This window comes from Pundamilia nyererei, unplaced genomic scaffold (genome assembly GCF_000239375.1).
Source record: "Pundamilia nyererei isolate P.nyererei 1_Seehausen unplaced genomic scaffold, PunNye1.0 scaffold00002, whole genome shotgun sequence".
Lineage (NCBI taxonomy): Eukaryota > Metazoa > Chordata > Actinopteri > Cichliformes > Cichlidae > Pundamilia > Pundamilia nyererei.
In genome coordinates, this window is record NW_005187403.1 from 6,425,539 (window position 1) to 6,439,306 (window position 13,768).

Consider the following 13,768-nt stretch of genomic DNA (forward strand, 5'->3'; position numbering starts at 1 on the left):
CCATGAATGGGCCACCTCTGGCAAACCAGATCTGGGCCACCAAAGGGCCGTCATTCTTTGCGGTATGTGGGCCATGTGTAAGCACATTGTGTGGTCCAGATCCGGGCCATACCAATTTTGCTATGTGGGATGTTGTGATCGAGGCATTTGAGTCAAAAGTAGAAGCCATGAAAGATTACTAAGCATACAAACTGACCACAGAACACAGATTTGCTGGGTCTGTCAAATAGTATAAAAGTTTCCAGGAAATTGTGACGAGAACTGTAGAAGTCACTGACAGTAAATAGTAATATTTTGACATTTTTACTGTTCAGACATGACCTAAAAATCTATTGAATTAAAACATCTTTGTAGATGTTTTAAGAGTTTGGACAGTGTTAGCCTCACCAGCTTCAAAGATGGTAGCTGTTTCAGTTTCACCAAGTCACCCAGTTGTGCTAATAAGCTGGTAGCTCAAGTTTTATATAATATATAAAGTGTTTGAATTAGACTAAACGCAATATTCTAGCTTCCAGCGCATACACTTGTTGGCCACTTTTAGGTACACATCTACACATGTTTAAATATCTGTAACTGCTTATTAAAGCAGATATCAAATCTGCAACTCGGTGGATTTAGGCATATATAGATGGTCAAGATGACCTGCTGAAGGTCAAACTAAGCATCAGTATGGGGAAGAAAGCTGTTTTAAGTCACTTTGAATGCGTCATGCTTGTTGGTCCCAGACTGAGTTCACCTTCATTACTGAGAAGTGCTGTAGCCTGCTTGAGCATTGTTGCTGGTCAAGTGTCCAGCCCAGTACTAGCGAGTAAGACTAATAAACTGTCCGATGAGTCTATAAGAAGATTGGCAACCATTCTCTGAGGTTTCAAGTGATTAAAACGTAATTTTGTTAACAAACACTTTCAGTACATGAATGAAGTTTTTCGGGCAGAATAACAAAATACACCTGGTTCTGGGTCAGTTTGCGTCTGTTATGTGTTGTGTTGTTAGATGACACTTTATGATGATTGTAGTGTTGTTGCCCTCCAGATGGGGAGTGCGAGGACTGCCACCCATCCTGTGAGTCCTGCGCTGGACCGGAGAAGAACCAATGTACAAAATGTGCAAAAGGTTTGTCACTGGTTTATTGTTTTTAAGCAGTTTCAGACCTCAGCAGCTTGCTGTCTGAGCTCTGAGCTAACAATGATGACGTTCATCTTTTGTCATTTGTCCTTCAGGGCGATTTTTGACCACGCAGCAAACATGTGTGTTAAAGTGTCCGGGGGGCTTCATTGCCAGTCAGCTGAGCGGTGTGTGCGAGGCGTGCCCTGCAGGTTGTTTGCAGTGTGTGGACGCTCAGCACTGCATCCGCTGCCAGAGTGCTCGCAAAGCTCAGTTGTTCCTACAGGATGGGCAGTGTGTTCAAGAGTGTGTGAGGTCAGGAGGTCGATCCTATTGCTGCTATCTTCTAAATGTCACACAAGATGTTTGAGGCACGTCTTCTGGCGAGCCAAAAATAAATGTCAGAAGATGCCTGTGATTTTGACATTTCCTACGTGATGTTCTATTAAATTTTTTATGTACTTAAAGCCAGAACCCTATATTGATCTTGCTGAAGCTCCAAGCTATGAAGCTTCATTTAAACTTTCTGACCATGTGACCTTTTTTTACTATTTGCTAAGTGGCCTCCTTTACCAGTACATGTTATTCCTACATGGTTTGCAGCAAGAACAAAGCGAATAACAGAATAAATAAAAACCTAATGGAAAGTATATTTTAAGTGTGCTGCCCTGCGTTTTCTACCTGTCCATCAAGCTCTGTGTTGCTTCCAATAGGGGCTTTCCTGCAGGCCAGGTTTGTCATAGCTGTGCACCTGGCTGTGCATCTTGTGCGAGGAATGCTACCCACTGCCTCAGCTGTGAAGAACCTCTTCTCCTACACAAGCACCAGTGTGTAGACAAGTGTCCTCCAGCACACACTGTGCAGGAGAGAGAATGCCAACCCTGCCCCTCAGCCTGCCAGGAGTGCGACCCACTCGGCGTTTGCACAGGTACTGAAATGCAATGCAAACTACCACAAATTCAGCTGTAGGAGCTTTTTCAGTCTTCCGCTTTTAGCTCTTTCTGTGCTTTTACTATTCTTTTGTCAGCATACATGACTGACTCCATATGATTACCAGCAGCATTACAACACAGCAAGCATTATGCATGATTCCTGTACAGCATGTTCTTTACAACTATAAGCATTTATTTTTTCCTAAAGCATTACTATGGGGTTGCCATTTAGTTCAATACTTTAAATAACTATTGGAGTGCAGTACAATTTCAAACACATCGTCACAATTCCCCCAGGTTGAGTTGTACAATCACATGGGAAAAAAAGTGCACCACCTTTAAGTTTAATGTTTTATTTATCGGGGCATAATTTAAAAAAAAACTTCATAATAAAGAGTGAATAATTTTCCATATAGCTGTATCAGTCTCTCACATTGTTGTGGAGAAATTTACATTACATTGTTGCTTTCATTTATTAGGGTTTGTTTATGTTTCTGTCATCAAATTTCAGTTGAGATGTGGTTTTTGGCCGAACTATTGCAACACCGGGATCCAATTCAGTTTTACTTATATAGCTCAAGGTGCTTTATATTCTCATCCTTTTCAGTCATTTTTTGTAGATGTGCCGCTGTGCTTGGGATCATTGTCCTGTTGCATGGCCTATCAAGTTTTTTTGTATTTTGTCTGAGTGTTGCACAGTCTGACCTTAGGGTAAATTTGCTGCAGCATCCACTCCTGGGAGGATTGGCAACTGTGTTGAATGCTTTTTCCATTTGTGAATGATCCTTCTCGATGCAGAGTGATGCACTTGAAGTTGTTTGGAAAGGGCTTTACAGCCCTTCCCTGAATGATGGGCAGCAACAATTGCTTCTCCAAGGTCATTTTTGTTGCTGTAGACTTTCCTGCTTGTCGTGTGTTAACACACATCTGAATGCTCCAGACCAGCTGCCAAAACCTTTGATTTTATAGAAGATAGAAGGTAGTTTTTGTGTCATCTCTCAGACAAACAATCATTAATTACCTCTACCCCAACATTGTCTTTTTTTCCTATGCAACTTTATAGAGTTTTATAGCTGTTTCGATTTCACCAAGTCACCCCAAAGTTGACTAAATAGCAAAGTAGTTTAGTTATCTGTTGAGAACTGAACTCAGTAGATGGTGGAGACCAAAACAGAGGTAAAAATGTGGGTACATTGCACTTTTAATCAGCTGATGATCAGAAATATAACTCCAAATGATTAATCGTTTGTATCAAAAAATTTAGCATACTCAGAGTTTCACTTACCCTAACACCAGCAATCCAGCTCAGCCATTGCACAAATCTGTCTGTGAGCTCATGCACAGCTTGTGCACATGAAGAAAGCAGTGTTGCTAGCACGACCAGTCGCAAACCACGGACAAAGTCTGTTGGCAGTAAGCAAAAGACCTAAATTAAAAGCAACACACTGGCTGCAGCCAAAGCAGCAGTATGTGAGCGAGGAATAGCACTGTACGGTATGTTTGATTTTTTTTTTCTCTCGCTCTTTTTTTAAGAGCTCTATGAATGTGTGTCTGTTTCATGTGCTGCTGTCAGTAAGCGAGGCAGGAATCTCGCTCTATAATGCCAATTAAATGCCAGGAAAGAAAGGTGGCAAACAATGCCGACTGTGTCACTTAAAAGCTGTAACCCCATCAGCGGCAACCCTGACAGAATAAGGCTGATAGAATTAGACTTGCTCCCAGATGTGTTAAACTCATGTCAGAAATAAAAATAATAATTCAAGCACACAATAAGCTTACTTGAAACCGTTTCAAACAAATTTTCTAAGGGCAACGTGTACAAGGTTTAGACTCTGTGTGTCTGTGGATGCCTTCTTCTCATTTCTCAGGTTCCTCACCTCCTCTCCTCGTGCTCCTCACAGAGATTTGGGAGGAGAGGAAGAGACACGAGGAGAGGCATCCTCGCGTCAGAGCCATCATTTTAAAGTGATCAATTAATCTTGACACGTGACACAGCTCCATCATCTTTCTATTGTTTTGTTAAAGCCTCCTGTTTAATGAACAGGGCTCATGACAACACAGTTCTACTTTTAATGGAATTTACAGCATAGCACAATGTCACAAGATGTACCTTTTTTAAATTATTTTATCATAGAACAGATGTTGAAGGGCAGGCATTGGATTGCACATTTGATCACCCTAAAAGGCTAAAATGAGTTGTGAACACAAAGGACTAGTGGGTGCAGTGTCCTCATCAGACCCTGGTTTGTGTATTCCAGCTGTGCCGCGCCACACGTGCAAAAATAGAAGCAGCCGACAGACTGATGAGACTGAGGGAGAGGCGGGGCTATAAATACCCAGAGAATAGGTACAAATAATGAACACAGGTGTAACCAACCTGAGCCTTGATACACAAAACGCACATAAACGAAACACGGGCAAAACATGAACACTTATAAACGGGAGAATCAGTTAAATACGGACCAAACCATGGCTGATAACATTGATCCTTGTCTGTTGAATAACAGTTGCTGATTTGCTTGTCTTCACATGTTGAAAAAAAAATCTGTTAAAGTACATCCAGCACTGATGACAGGGCTCTGATCCTTATGCATGCAGTAAATCCTTCCTGCATTTACGAGTGTTCTTGGCACAGGCTGTGAGGAGTATCACTTTCTCCACGAGGGCCTGTGCATGCTGGACTGTCCGGAGAGGTTCTTTGAGGACAAAGAGCAAGGGAGGTGTTTGCAGTGCCACCTGGACTGCGCTTTGTGCGACGGGCCAAACAGCAACGACTGTGACGCCTGCACGGACGCAGAGGCCACCCTGCACAACGGGGCGTGTCTTGGAGCGTGTCCCTCCCATACCTTTATGGATGGTATAACAGGAGACTGTAAAGGTACGACATTTATCACACAGCAGAAAACACAAATCGTCTGTCTTGTTTTTTGTGAGCAGGACTGATTTGATTTGATCGACTCCCCTCAGCAGCATAAAGTCGTGCCCCTTTATGTTTTTATTTCTTCTTATACACTCTGACCGTCAGTCGTTCAAAGCATGACAAAGACAACCCCATCGCTCCTGAAGTTGATGCTGTGTTTTCTGTCCTGTAGAGCGCCCTTCATACATTTTCTCAATTATATTCTCTGCTATGCCTGAGCGTGTTTCCCGACTGAAATAGCAGCGCTTCTGAGATGGTTAACAGGCAGCTGTCAAACCTTGAAAACAGCAGAGAGATGCCAAAGACAGTTCCCTCGAGAAAGACACACCGCTCTGATTTTGCTATTCAAAAACACAGAAGTGCAAAAATGTTGTAGGCGATGCCCTCTTTTGTTGCTGCTTAAAGTAGCTGCCAACGGAAATGCATCCACTTGCATGTACCTGTGTCTGCTGTGCGGTGAAATGGACAGAGTTTAATTTTGTTGCTGAAAATGTTTTCAAGGGTCATCCTGTAGCTTGAGAACCAAATATGTGGAAACCATTATATTTTAATGAAATGTACAGAGCACCAGATCAGCTTAAATGACATTAGTCATCTAAAGGCACTCTGTATTTTAAGTATAAAGATAACAGCGTTATAGATAGAAACCCAATGATCCAATAATCCCCCCTTCAGCAAGCACTTGGTGGCAGACGGGCGAAAAACAAAACAAAAAAAAAGTCCCTTTAAAAGGAAGAAACCTCCAGCAGCACCAAGCTCAGGGTGGGAGGGTGGCCATCTGCTGTGACCGGCTGGAGGGGGGAGGGGGGGGGGGGGAAGGGGAAAGGGAAGAGAGGAGAGAAGAGCACAGAGAGATGATAAACAACAAACAGACTTCAGCAGAACTTCACAAGAGAGAAAAACAAAGAACAGTGGCATGCAAATAGATGAGGAGAGAAGACTCAAGGACGGTTCAGGGTCATCTGATCTATAACTCTGAGCTTTATCAAAAGAGAAATAAACAAAAGAGCAACATTTTACTCATAATTTAAAAAGAGAGAGAGTATTTGTCTCCCAAACTCAAGCTCCAAGCTTCTTCTGCCTCTGCAGATGGCAGCCCCTCCCTGAGCCTGGTTCTGAGGTTTCTTTCTGTTAAAAGGGAGTTTTTCTTTCCCACTGTCACCACTAACTGCTTGTACATAGAGGGTCATCTGATTGTTGGGGTTTTCTCTCTATTCTCTCTGCAGTTCCTAAGGTCGTGTATTTTAGAAAAATTTACAGTATTTTTCATATATGTATATATATATATATATATATATATATATATAGTACAATACATGGCTTAATGTATGTATATAAGGTTAAAATAAGGTTATTTTATTAAATAATCTAATTCTGAGGTGGGGAACCTTTTCAGATTTGTCTGAGTCTGTATGGAAAGACACGCTTAAGTAAAACATTATATAACATTGTCATTGCAGGACTTTTACTTGTAAAACATATTTTGGCACTTAGTCCTGGCATGGTTTTTTTTTTTTATTCTTCTGCCTAATATGATTATAGTTTGGTGTCAAACTATATTAAACTGATATAGATATCAAGTCGAGATGGAACATTGATACTATCCTACTAAATTACTTCCTAATTCTGTTTCCAGACTGCAATACATCATGTCTCACGTGCTTTGGACCTCATGCTAGCTCCTGCACCAGCTGCAGAGAGGGTCAGATGCTGGATGGTAACAGCCAGTGCATTCCATCAGCCAGTAAGTGCTCGCCTCACCAGTACATAGACCAGCACGGGGAATGCCATCCGTGTCACAAATACTGCTACAGGTGTTCGGGTCCTGGCAAAACCCACTGCCTGAGCTGCAACCCAAGACATCTCCTGCTCAGTGAGTCGAGTTCTTTTTTTTTCTTCTTTTTTTGGTAGAGCTAGTGATTTCTCTCAAGGCTGTGTGTCCTGGAAAGCTTGTCAGGCATCTGCGATGTTTGCTTAGCCCCCGTGATCGTGTGTTTGTTGGTACAGATGGCACCTGTGTGGATCAATGCCCAACAGGCTACTACGAGCAGGAGTCTGGGCAGAAATGCGAACCCTGCCACGCTTCTTGTAAGTCCTGTGTTGGAAAGCACAACCACGAGTGCCTCACATGTAAAGCCCACCTATTTCGAGAGGGCAAAGAATGCGTGGAGACCTGCCAGCACAGGTAGTTTAACCTGCCCCCCGTCCTTCTGCTGCTCATCCATCATATTATCACATTACATGCAGTTAGACAGTGTAGCCGTTAACGAAAAAAGATCAGCATATTCACACAAATAGGTTACGGACACTGAACCGTTGCTCTTTAATTACATGGACAGGGTGCAATGTGGAGGTACAAGCTAATTTGGTCAGACATTTAAATAGCCTATAAAAGGCTAATAATACTTTATTTTTGAGGGAGTAGGCGGTGATTAGGAGTCAAATTAATGTACCGTTAAACTGATATGCAGCTAAATACTCACTCAGAAAACACAAACAGGATATAAAGACTGTACAGACCAGCATGCAGACAATGCAGCATTGCCTAGCAATGCCAGAGTAATATTTGTTTTCTTTTTCTACTCTATTACGTTAGTATTTATAGATGTCTATGGCTAAATGTGAGTCTGAGTAAAGATATTTCCTTTGAGGAATAGCAAAGCTCTAATCTCATTTCTTTTAATTGAATGCAGTCTGTGATAACTTTTGACCATCTGTCCATCCTCTAGTCACTATGGAAACACTGCCTCAAGAATGTGTGAAAAGTGTGACCCCAGTTGTGGTGAGTGTATTGGCGATGAGGAGAACGGCTGCCTGAGCTGCGCTCCGGGCCTCATTTATTTGCGGAAACAAGGCCGTTGTCTCGCCTCATGCCCTCAAGGATACTACCATGACACTGTGCACAGGACCTGCGAGCACTGCCATGCCAGCTGCAGAACCTGCTCAGGTACAAGTGTCAGGAAAAGCTTCATGTATTGCACGCACACACACACACACACACACACACACACACACACACACACACACACACACACACACTCATAATATTTTGATTATACTATTTTTTCTCCATGTCAATAGCTATATAATCATTGGAGACTATGAAATGTGGTGAAAGTAACATTAAAAATGTTACAGACAGATGTATGGTACTGTAGATCACAGACTGTACATTAAAGATGTAAAGCCACCCAGACATCACCTGTTTATTTAAGCAGTGGTTAGCAAGCTGCACCCACAGACACAGACACCTGCTTTTTAATCTGACTACAAATAAAATGTTAGAATTTTATTCACCACAACTGAAGCACAGACTTCTTGTTAATAGTACAATTAACTGCACAGCAGGTGATGGTATTTGTCACTTAATTACATTAAAATGCAACAGAGGACACTCTACTTCAATAAGCAAATGTGAGGAGTAATTAGCATCTATGTAAATGCTGCCCACTAAAAATGATATCATATATCACTTTTAATGAGTGAGATGATAAAAAATAAAGTAAAAAAATGTAAAGAAACCAGTGTTGCCATATATACTATGAAGCCTGTTAAACTATGAATTATTTACTACTGCAGTTAGTGTATGTGTGTCAAAAATAAGGCCCAGGTGGCAGAATCAGCCAGGCAAAGACTCTAATCCAGCCCACTGACTGGCTTTTGAAAGCCGGAAGGTATACATTTTGGACTTTTAACTGTATTGTCACAAGCTTAGCAGCTTTGATTACAATTAAATGACTACACAGTTTAAATTATGCTCTCTCGGGGATTAAATATATACTTCTTCTTTACACTGACAGAAAGGAGAGCTTCACTGGTCCAGTCTCCTTAACATCAGAGTGGGCTGTATGTGGCCGACAATGAAAAACTGTTTTGACATCCCTGTTATAAACATAATAACGTGCCATAATTAACCCTCGCGAGTTTGAGAGTGAATAATTCTCACAACATCATGGACCAAAGTTTTAACTGTGATTGATTCAATGAGTGAATCATCCAGCCTTGGTGCATAACTGCAGTGTAGCATTTTAAATAAGAAGCTGTAGTAGGTTTTTTTTTTTTTTCCTTTGGGGGGGTGAGTCTCCTGTAAAACATGACACTCCGAATCATTTCTTTTTTATTTTGTTAATGGTAGTTTTCACTCAGTGCTTGGCACCTTACTGAAAAGTTGCTTGGCTCAGAAATGGCTCAGATCGTTCGCCCTACGCTGTGTCATCTTTTCTGTCACAGGAACACGACTGCTGAGAGTGAAAGTCAGTTTCTGATTTGATTGTCTTTTGCGCTGTAGGCAGTTTCAAGATTCAGCACTAAAATCAGAAGGGGAGGAGGAATTTTTATATTTTTCTTTATACTCCCACCATGCAAATCACACTCTGCTCACACACCTCACAGCTGTGAAAAAGAAAGGCCAAAAACATTTTTGTGCCAATTTGTAAACATGCTTTTTAAAACTGTAAAGGACAGCTTAAACCAGCCATTAGCAGCCATTCAGTTACAGTGGTGTGAAAAAGTGTCTGCCCCCTTCCTGTTTTCTTTTTATGTTTGTCACACTTAAATGTTTAAGATCAAAAAAAGACACACAAAATGCAGTTAACAAATAAGGTGTTTATTATTAAGGGAAACATTCCAAACCTACGTAGACCACAAGTGACTGCTGTGCAGGAATTTTGCCGCACTCATCTTTGCAGGATTGTCGTAATTCAGCCACGCTGGAGGGTTTTCGAGCAGGGTTTTTTAAAAGTCATGCCATAGCAAGTGCCCCACCTGAATGGAACACACACCTTCCAAAAAGTTCAATTTTTGTCTTGTCGGTCCACAGAGTGTAAGAGATTACAGGATGACCCCAACCTCAACAACAGGACCAGTCTCAGCATCGACCAAGTGTGTTTGCTTTTGGAACTGTCTTCATTCCACCTACTTCACATGCAAGGGTCAGTTCTACAGGCAGAAACATGGGTGTGCCATGGGCTCCCCAGTTTCACCCTATTGGCCAATTTGTACATGGAAGAAGTGGAAAAGAGGGCTTTGCTATCCTACCCTGGAACACCACCAAGTCATTGGTTCAGATATGTGGATGACACCTGGGTGAAAATCAAATCTCAGGACCTACTGCAATTCACGGATCAGAACAACTCATCAAATTCACCAGGGAGGATATGAAAAGTGGCAGGTTAGCCTTCTTAGACTGTGAGATTTCCATCAGTAATGGGGGACATTTAAAAGCTGTTGTGTACCGTAAACCTACACATACGGATCAGTATTTAAGCTACAGCACAGAGCAAACACCATCCCCACAGACACAGCAGAACATCACATCAAGAAGGCCCTGAGTAAATGTGGTTATCCCAGCTGGTCTTTTGTCAAAGCTGGGAAGGCGCCTAAAGAAAGCTCCAGCCGATCCAGGAGAGAAGGACAACTGCTGCCCAAGCGAAAACCTGTAGTGATCCCGTACGTGTCAGGAGTATCGGAGCATTTGAGATGCATTTTTTCTAAACGCCGGGTCTCTGTGGCTTTTAAACCCCAAAACACGCTGCGCCAAAAACTGGTCCACCCCAAGGATCGGGTCCCCCGACACAAACAGAGTAACATAGTGTACGCTGTTAAGTGCCAGGAGGATTGCCAGGATTCATACATCAGGGAAACCAAACAACCTCTGGCGAAGCGGACGGCACAACACAGAAGAGCTACCTCGTCAGGCCAGGACTCTGTGGTCTATTTACACCTACAGGCCAGTGGACACTCTTTCAAGGATGAGGATGTGCACATCCTGGACAGGGAGGAACGCTGGTTTGAGTGCGGAGTCAAGGAGGCCATTTACGTGAAAAGGTAAAGACCATCTCTGGATCGAGGAGAGGGCCTAAGGGTACATCTGTCACCATCTTACAATGCTGTGATTGCAGCCATTCCACAGCTCTCTGTGAATGGTACTCATGGCCATTGATCAGTGGTTGTTGATCAACCAGCCCATTGTTCCTTCAGTGGTGCTGGTTTCACTCATTATGCAAATGTACTGTTTATAAGATTGGGGAAACCTGCAGTCAGCTGAGGCTGAAGAAGTCACTTGGATGAGTGACAAAATGTTTCTCCCACTGAAAACGCCACGTCTAGATGAACAGAATCAACTTTTGGAGGTCCACAGAGTATTTTCCCAAAAGTCTTGGGGATCATCAGGATGTTTTCTGGCACAAAAGAGACAATCCCTTCTATTCCTTTTGCTCAGTAGTGGTTTTTGTCTTTGAACTGTGCAGTGCAGGCCATTTAAGCCAGGTCTCTTTCATATGATGAAGCCATGAACCCTGACCTTAGTCATGTGAGCCCTGCAGTTCTGTAGATGGTGTTCTGGGATCTTTTGTGACCTCTTGAATGAGTTGTTGCTGTGCTCTTGGAGTGATTTTGATGGGCCAGCCAAACGGCATGATGTCCGGCTTTTGAGAATCTTCTGATCTGCTCCACTTTGTCAACCAGGTCCTAATTTAGTGATTTCTTGATGAACAGCTGTGGCAGTAATCAGCCCTGGGTGGTGAAACATAGTTTATTTTCAGAAACTGAAAATGAACTCATTGTTTCACACAGTGCCGTGTAGGTTTGGAAGGGGGCAAACCCTTTTTTACACCACTGTGAGTGCAGTTTTTGCTACTTCAACCTTGAGTACCTGGATTAAATTGTTTATAAAAGAATAATGCAAACATTTGAACTTTAAGTTAAATGAAAGAAGGTGGCTGGTGATATTAAAAGTTTGACACAGCATTTTAAGCATTTTTTTGACAGTAATAAAAACACAGAAAATCATCAGGCTAACCCTTTACATTGTCGTGTACCTACAGGAAAACTTCCCGAGTCCTGTGACTCCTGCTACCCTGGTTACCTGCTGTCATATGGCAGGTGTGAGTCCATATGCGATAAAGGCCAGCATCCCATAATAAAGGTACCGGCATTTTTAATTTCACAAATATTAACTTTTCATTAAAAAATTAAAAAAACACGAGTACATGTCGTTCAGCAAAATAATTACTTTGAATGCTTTGGCCCCAGGTATCACATAATGTAATTCAGACTGGGTTATTACTGCACCAGGAGAAATCTCAAACATCACAGCGAAAATTATTACTGTCTGTGTCACAATTTCTAAATAAACCTCGCAGCTCATGCTGTGAAGCTGTGGATTGAAATTGTTGGACAGGTAGATGAATGTTAATTGACTGTGCTGAGAGGCTGGTTGCGCTTTTATTCAGCATTTTAAAAAAAACTTTTGGAAGCAAAGAATCAGTAGTTATGATGCAAAAATGCTGTAGCTCTGAGTCACCCCTGTCCTTCATCAGGGTTCAAGCCACTCGTGTGAAGACTGTGATAGTTCCTGCCTGGAGTGTCGGGGACCCGGTCCGTCCAACTGCACAGTGTGTTCTGCTCAGGCTATTTTAGAGGCTGGAGGGCGCTGTCTACTTTGTTGCCACCACGAAGATGAAGAGGAAGACACCAAAACCCAGCAGCAAGACTGTTGTAACTGCACAGAGACACGGGGTAGGCTGAACTTCTATCTTGTATGCTGAGAGTTATCATTGTGTTCAGGTTGTAATTTTCTTCCTTAACTCTTTCTTCCCTTGCACGTCTGCTAGAATGTGAGCAGTTTGTGTCATATTTCACACCTGCTTCCAGAATAAAACAACTGGGAATGGGAACTGTGCATCAGAAGTTAGTGAGAATGATCTCTTCCTACACCGCCTGCTGAGGAAGAACCCAGAACCTATTTAATGGTTGTTATTGATATATTGGGGTGGGTACAGAGGCGGTCCTCTTGGGGGAAAGAGTTAAACTAATAAAGTCTTACAGGTAGGGAGGGAAGATGTTTAGATTAAACTTATCACATCTCTTGACGAGTAAAGGTTGTGGTTAATTACATTTTTCATTAGCGATCAATCTTTTAATTATTTTTTTTGAAATTACAGCAGTTGATTGATGTCTTGGTCTATAAAATGTCCCCCAGAAAAGAGAGATCCTAAAATAACGACCTCAGATCCTCAGGTTTGAAATGATCAGTTAAAGGTTGGACACTTTTCCCATAATGCAGCTGAGTTGCTATTTCATTTAGTTGTTAAGTAAGAGGAGCTTGTTTTTTCCTCTGCTTATATTACTATTAGGTCAATAAAAGACATATTTATTTGTAATTTCAGTTTTGTGTTTAATAACTGAAAAGCTTGGGCTGAGATCAGATCAGTGTTTTTCTCATTGAAGAATATCCCGTTTTGTTGCTTTGAGAAACTCTTGGGTTGCTTTTGCAGTATGCTTTGGTTCATTATCTAGTTGCGCTGAGAAGCACTGCCCAACACTTGCCTGAATCTAAACAGAGACTACAGCCCTGTACACTTCACAATTCATCCTGATTGCCTGATCACTTATAAACACTAGTGGCCCGTTCCCACTGGCAGCCAAACATGCCCATGCCATAATTTTTCCGTTGACAGGTAATGTCATATGCTTTGGATCATAAGCTGTTTCTCCAGATTTTGTAGCCTCTTTTAGATGTCTAAAATGGCCTTTTTATTCTTGAGTGTAACCAGTTGTTTCCACCTTGTTGTAAAACCTCTGTTATGCCTAACTCCCAGAGTGTTCTTAAATAGCTTAGATGTTGTGAACATGATTTTCTTAACCATGGAAATAACTCTGTCACCATCTCTTTAGTTGTCGTCTGTGATATTTCAGGCTATTTGGTGTTGCGGAGCTGGCCAATATCTCTGCTTTTTAAGATTGCACAATATTGTTGATTTGCCTACTTGTAGTTTTTTATTTGTGTTTTTCAGCTTAATTATGACCTCGT

General features: G+C 41.9%; 1 protein-coding gene across 1 annotated transcript in view; it reads left to right on the forward strand.

Moving 5' to 3' along the window:
* The window catches only part of pcsk5a (proprotein convertase subtilisin/kexin type 5a), a 35,010-nt gene that overhangs the window by 18,479 nt on the left and 2,763 nt on the right, over positions 1–13,768 (forward strand). The window contains exons 26-34 of the mRNA XM_013909377.1: positions 1,033–1,113; positions 1,221–1,419; positions 1,818–2,032; positions 4,672–4,914; positions 6,593–6,829; positions 6,964–7,141; positions 7,686–7,903; positions 11,781–11,881; positions 12,276–12,474. Coding sequence (XP_013764831.1) covers positions 1,033–1,113; positions 1,221–1,419; positions 1,818–2,032; positions 4,672–4,914; positions 6,593–6,829; positions 6,964–7,141; positions 7,686–7,903; positions 11,781–11,881; positions 12,276–12,474 — 1,671 coding nt within the window. The remainder of the gene's footprint in view (positions 1–1,032; positions 1,114–1,220; positions 1,420–1,817; positions 2,033–4,671; positions 4,915–6,592; positions 6,830–6,963; positions 7,142–7,685; positions 7,904–11,780; positions 11,882–12,275; positions 12,475–13,768) is intronic.